Here is a 7,577-nt window from a genome sequence, read left to right on the forward strand (position 1 = left end):
TTTAAGAACTCAAAAGTTATGACCATGTAAAAATCAAAACACCCTTATTTTAGGAAGGGTGGAAACTAAGGAGGCTTAACTATTTAGAGTATATTTGTTTTGTTAAACAATTTCATTTGACATAAGCATGTACATATTTAAGTCCGCACAAACACATGTGTCATATCTAAAAAAGCAAAAAAATCCATTTGATATTCTTTCAGATATTGTGATAACTCAAGAGATAGTATAATAAAATCACATGATTAAAATAGTATAAAAAAATCACATGAATAAAATCACATGATTAAAATAGTATAATAAAATCACATGATTAAAATAGTATAATAAAATCACATGATTAAAATCACATGATTAAAATAGTATAATAAAATCACATGATTAAAATAGTATAATAAAATCACATGATTAAAATAGTATAACAAAATCACATGATTAAAATAGTATAATAAAATCACATGATTATAATAGTATAATAAAATCACATGATTAAAATAGTATAATAAAATCACATGATTAAAATAGTATAACAAAATCACATGATTAAAATAGTATAATAAAATCACATGATTATAATAGTATAATAAAATCACATGATTAAAATAGTATAATAAAATCACATGATTAAAATAGTATAATAAAATCACATGATTAAAATAGTATAATAAAATCACATGATTAAAATAGTATAATAAAATCACATGATTCAGATAGTATAATAAATCACATAATTATTGGGGTTAAGGAGACTATAAATTTTGCTAAATAAAAAAAAAAAGCTTGTTTTTGAAATTTCTTGACTTACTAGTCAACATTTGTTGACTCTCTAAATTTGCTGACTAACTTGTCTAAAGGGTCTACATTCACTGACTAAATGAATGAAAAATTCATTGATGGAAGGGAGGGGGGAAGGGGTTGTCACACCCCCCTTTGCGCCAACCTTACTAACAAAACAAAGCCAGCCTGAAACCTGCATAATGCCAGCATTAGGTCAATTAGCAGTTGCTTGTATGCCAACATCATATATACAATAATGCTTTATTGGACCAACATAACACCTACAACTGAAAACTAACAGTGACATAATGCAACGGTAACCTAACGGGTGATGCGGAAGTTATCGGACAAATCCTAATTTCATTATTTGGGCATAATAATTAGTTTTTGTGGTTTTATGCATAGGCATAAACGTTCTATAAAATATAAACTTTATTATTTGAAACACAATTATTTAAAATGAGGTTAAATGCAGCTGAACAAGAATCTTTTCGAAAGCGACTAAAAATGTTTTTTGTAAATAAACCTAATATAAAAAAAAAAAAATCGTAAATCATTTTGAAAAGGAAGGATTCGCTTGAAGTACAATATATGATAACCTAAAACGACTTGAAACTGTTCAATTGTTTTCTGATAGAAAGCACCCTGGTCGTCCGACATACTGGACTAGAGAAAAGAAAGCCGAATTAACGAGACTTGTCAACAATCGAAAAGGGGTCAGTCAGAGAAAAATAGGTATTAAATTTGGTGTAAATCAATCGATAATTGGTCGTCAGTTAAAAAAAATGAATATTAAATATAGAAAACGTGAAAAGACTCCAAAACACACTATAGAACAACGAAAGCAAAGAAAAGAAGCAGGAAACTAGTTAACCAACTCTATAACACAAAATCGCTTCTAGTCATCGATGACGAAAAATACTTTTGTTTTGCAAAGGACAACATGCCTGGAAATTCTGGATACTACACAAACAACAAAAAAACATGCCCAGAAAGTGTTCGTTTTATAGGAAAAGAGAAATTTCCAAAAAAATTATTAATGTGGATAGCCATATCTGACTGTGGTATGTCTGAGCCATTGTTTCGCACTTCCAAGTCTGTAGCGATCAATTCATCAATCTATATTAATGAATGTTTAGAAAAACGACTTCTTCCATTTACTCACAAGTATCATGGAGACTTTAACTATTTATTTTGGCCAGATTTAGCAAGTTCTCATTATTCTAAAGATTCTCTAAATTGGATGGACCAATATGTCTATTACGTTGATAAAGAATCCAATCCCCCAAATGTGCCTCAAGCACGACTAATTGAAAATTTTTGGGGACATTTGGCACAGAAGGTTTACGAGGGAGATTGGCAAGCTTCAACAGAGCAAGTTTTGATTGATCGCATTAAACTAAAACTACAAGAAATTGATATAAACTTTTTACAGTCGCATATGAAAGGCGTCAGAGCAAAATTTAGATCAATTGCATATGGTGGTGTTTTTTCATATATTTTTATTAAAAGATAAATGCTTTATTTAAAAAAAATATAATAGTAGTTTGTTTTTTTATTTATAAATAAGTTATTGACGTTTTTATTTTGTCCGATAACTTCCGCATCACCCGTTAAGAAGACACGCACAATATCAATGTTGGCTTGATGAACAACTAACCAATTCTAATGCAATGCCAACCTACAGCCAGGAATTAAAATACAAAAAATATATATGATAAAAAATGCATCAGGCCAAACTTGAACAACCTAAATTGCTCAGTTTTATGTTTTTATCATTCTGAACTTTAATAGACTTAACTGGTTTAGAAAAACAAAACTTTGTATGTAATTACAATCGTGTGACATTGACCTCGCAGAAAATATACAATGGCTGCAAAAGGAGAAAGTTGTAATTTTTGTGATAGTGAACTTAAAATGCTCTTAAAAACTTTTAGAAAAAGATCACCATCTTGAAAAATATACTGAATCAATTTTAGAAGATGTGAGTACAATTTAAAAAAGTGTAAAATTTTATTTATGTGTAACTCATAAAAAACAAATTCATTTGTTTATGCTATGAGCTGCTTATACAGCAACTTATTTACATAACATACACAAACATTTACATAACATACACAAACATTTAGCATTTTTTACTTCAAGTTAAAGTATTGTTAATTTGATTATTAGTTTAATTAGATATTTTATTGAAAAAAAATTTATATACTTTATTTAATCTCATTGACATTTTGCAGTTATAAGAATTATAAAGCGCAAAGTTTAAACTGATGTTAGCAGTGAAATCAAGTCTTTTTAAGTTTTTCTTTGGTTGCAAACCCTAGATTTTTTTGCTTGCTTTCTTTTTTTGGTCTTAATAACTGTCGTTTGATAATTTCTTTTTTCAACAAGGTTTTTCTGCTTCTTGCTCTATAAGCTTTCGATCTTTCAGCATCCGATTTAGGCATGTTATGAAACCTGTTATTATACCTTCTGCTATGGTTTAAAAAAACTGGTGAAATGTTATAAATAAAAAAACCCCAAAATTGAATGAACAAAAACGTTGGAGTGCAAACTATAAACAATGTTTATTCTAAAAAAAATTGCTTTCTAGTTGAAAGTTTTTATTTCTTACCAAATAATAATTTCTTTACATCAACTATTTGAAATTAATGATTTAATTCAAAGAAATTAGAAATACTTAAGTGAGCTCAACAATATAATAAGTAAATAAACTGTAAAAGAAACAACAAACGAAATTGATTTTTTAACTTAGTTTAAATAATAAAATTGTTTAAGCTTAAACATTTTTCAAAATAAAAGTCGTTATGGAAAAACGAACATATACTGATGGTTGTAACATACTTTGTAACATCTTGATAAGATGATCTGAAGCACTTTTAGAAAAAAAAAAAATTTTAAACGAAAAAATTTATATCAGTATTTTTACTTTTACTAAAGTTGCAGCTTTAAAGTCTAATACGAAGCCAAGAAAAAACTTTTAGACTTTTTTTTGTGACAGTCATACTGCATTAATTTGACCAACTTTTTTTTATAGACCTAGTTAGAGTGCACAATCAAATCAAAACACAAAAAAAGTTATGTACATTATTTAATTTTGCCAAGTCTAACTTAGCAATGCCTTAAAGGCAAACTTCGCTGTGTTCTCTGCAAGATATGCCTCTTACTAAAAATATAATTTACATCTGCAATGCTAGAACATCACCACAGAATAACAATTTTAATTCTTCCCTCCCCCCCAGAACCAAACCTTCAGAGGTATTTATCCAAGATTTTTTGTTATCATATGAGCCTCAAGTATTAAACAAAAGACTAGGTTGAATGTGTATTGCATTAGCTTTATAGGCAAACTGTTGAGAATCAGGGATATCTGAAAAGCACCTGATTTTTCTTTGAGCAATAAAATATTAATCAATTGAATTAGCAAATCTATTTGCAAGTATGTAAGGCATACCCCCACTTGGCAGAAACTTTACAACTTCTATTATTGAACCACATAGCAAACTAAATAACTGTACTTCTGTGGAAGTGATGGTAGTAAAATAGACAAGCTAAAACTTAAGGGGTTTTGCGAACCATGAAAACAAGGGCATGGGAACCGAATATTTTTTACATTTTTGTAGTGTAGTTTAGACTGGGTCTCCTTAATTAACAAACCCAATCAGCTGATTACTAATCTTCTCAAAAACCAGATTAAATTTAAGAGACATAATTATCAATTTGGTGGAATATAATTTTTCTAATCTCTGAGTATTCTCAGACTTGGCAACACAAGCATTTTGCTATTTCTAATTTCTTGATATGTAGAAAGTGATTTTGATGCTATGGATAAACAGTACCTTATTATCATTGAGTGAAACCCAACTTCTGATAAGGAAACCCTAAATAACTTTTTTGTTCTTTCCAAAATAAATTCATAAAGTCACATGTTGTGATTAGCATTAGAGATTATTAATAGAAAATCACTGCCTAATTCACTGTTTATCATCACACCTGAGTTAATAAGCTCTACTTGCATTATTTTGATCCTAGCTTGCAATAGTGCACATTTAAGATAATGTATAAGTTCAAAGATGATAAGGTCAAAGATATTTCGAGAATTTGTCTGGATCATTGAGACACTTCAGTTTTTTCATTTTCAAATAAAATTTTGTTTGTCGATATATATTTTCTTCACATGTCTTCAAGTAAAATATCAGTTTTTAATTCTATAATGTGACATATGTTAAAATGGAGATATTTCTGTAAAATACCTTTTAAAAAAATTCCCAAAAATGCGGATTTATTTTAAAAGGTATAAAATGGTGAATGATACTTGATAGCTTTTCATAAATTGGTACACCTTCACATAACTGATAACTTTCAAGTAAAGTAATAAAATGTCATACTTCGCATACTTCTTTTGTAAATTGTGTAAATAGTACGACTTTCAGGAAGGGCCCGTATCATATCAAACTTTAAAATTATCTGGATTTAAGTGCTTTTCACATGTAAAAACTTTACAAGAGTTGACTTGCTCTTTAACTTATTGGTTAAAAACATGTCCTTCAGTAAATGAGTTTAACCATTCAGATCACCATTTTTGATGAGCAGGATCTGCACAATTTGAATGAGGAAGTTTAAACATTCTGACACTTTTTATTTGTCTTGAAGTACCACAGACTGCAATATCTTACTTTAAAACTAACACACTAATTTTCTAATAAACAAAATATCTGAAAATATAATTATTAAAACATATAATAATGACCTGAGTTATATCACAAACTCTTATATTCTTATGTAGTATCACTCTATAGTGTAGGAGTCTATAGTGTAGGAGTCTTTAATGTAGTATAATTTTGTAATATTACTGCATAATCTCTCAATATTGAAAAATAGAATACCAAGAGGTGATATAGTGCAACAATAAAGATTTATAAATAATTTAGATATAATTAATTGGTGCATTCCTCCAATATTTATAAAAAATTCTATTACAAAAGGACACAATTAAACAATATGTCAAAAACACATGGTCAACATAATTTTTTCATATATAGAATAATGGACAAATTGAATTAATGATCACAAGAAGTTGTGAATACAAAAAAGTTAAACATATTTAAAAACCTCTATGATAATGATATATGAAAATCTTATAAAGTCTTGAATCTACTGTTGCTAGACTCCAAACCTCATATTTGTAGAAAATAATAAACTAAAAGTTTTTTTCCTTATGCAAACATTTGTGAATTAAATATAATCTGACTTGAAATACATCTCCAGACTGTTAATGAGTTCATAAAATAGTATTCAGTTATTTAATTTACTCATTAATCAGTAAACTAAATGAACAAATTATACTCTAATAAAGCAGAAAGCTTATCCGTTTCTTGCTTAAGATTTAAATTAAATATTCTATTATCTCTAAGAATTTTATCTTTAAAAAGTTTAGAATAATAACAGTATTAATTTATTTTCAAGACTTTATTTAAAAAACTTTATACCAAAATCTGAGAATGTTTTGAGCATTATCTAACATTAATTAGTTTTGTGCGCATTCATGCTTGATTTGCACTCTTTTATTGAGTACACAAGTTACACAATAGAATTTAAGAGTTTCTAAGCCAGTTAAATTTATAAACTTTAATGGCAGTTCACTCATAATTGACTTTTTCTTTTTTCACATAACATTTTGAGCATATTTTTTGTTAACAAAAGATTGTTTTCTAATGTTAAATTACTAAAAACTACTGTTATAAAATATTAATATAACTAATATAAAGTTTTTAACTAAATTATGATTTCCATTTGCAACATTTTCAAACCTAATAATTTTTAACTTAAATTTTCAAAACAAAAACTATATTGCTTGAATTGCTATGGTCTCAAATTAATGCATTATTTAGACTATCAAGAAAGTTAACTTTTATTTGTTAAACTTTTATAGCAAACTAAAGATTGTTATGGTCTTAAAAATTGTTTCACCAACCAACATCCATATTTTTGTTATATATAATTGTTTCACCAATCAACATCCATATTTTTGTTATATATAATTGTTTCACCAATCAACATCCATATTTTTGTTATATATAATTGTTTCACATCCATATTTTGTTATATATAATTGTTTCAACATCCATATTTTTGTTATAATCGTTTCAACAATCAACATCCATATTTTTTGTTATATATAGTTTCACCAATCAACATCTATATTTTTGATCAAAATTAATTATGATTTTGGCACTAATTTAACATTTAAAAAAAATCTCTTTATATTTATCATTACAAAAGCATGACTCTAACAATTCTTTTTAATCAAAAGTAATTGACCATAACTGATTTTGGGAAGTAAATTATAATTTTTTTCATTTATAATCATTGATCATTGACTGGCCAATATTTCAAGCACTGGTGTGTGTGTATATATATTATATAAAATAAAAGTCCTTTACATCATTATAGTATGCATTATAGCATTATAGTCCTTTTATAACATCCTTATAGTAGGTATACAAAAATACGTGCATGTGTGTGTGTTTATTTAGATTTATATCTATATGCTGTCACTAACAATGCCATTCTGAAATAAAAATAGATAAATACTTCTGTACATAAATAGACTAATAAGAAAAATCGTTTCCATAATGTTCCTCAGCATTGTAGAGATGAAGATAAAATTAAATAATCAAATTTTTAATTATTTAAATAAATTATATATTATTTATAATAAATTATAATAAACTTTGGTTTTGATTGCTGCATTAAAAAGTACTAACCTTCAATTGCTCTTTTGGCATCTTCTGGTTCCT

The 7,577-nt window shown here is 27.1% G+C and overlaps 1 protein-coding gene across 1 annotated transcript in view; it reads right to left on the minus strand.

Moving 5' to 3' along the window:
• Positions 1 to 7,577, minus strand: part of LOC100210778 (peroxisome proliferator-activated receptor gamma coactivator 1-alpha) — a 45,236-nt gene that overhangs the window by 2,904 nt on the left and 34,755 nt on the right. Inside the window, exon 8 of the mRNA XM_065793608.1 lies at positions 7,545 to 7,577. This exon is cut by the window's right edge and continues 26 nt beyond it. Within this exon, the coding sequence (XP_065649680.1) occupies positions 7,545 to 7,577 (33 nt within the window). The remainder of the gene's footprint in view (positions 1 to 7,544) is intronic.

Source organism: Hydra vulgaris, chromosome 03, assembly GCF_038396675.1.
Source record: "Hydra vulgaris chromosome 03, alternate assembly HydraT2T_AEP".
Taxonomy (NCBI): Eukaryota; Metazoa; Cnidaria; class Hydrozoa; order Anthoathecata; family Hydridae; genus Hydra; species Hydra vulgaris.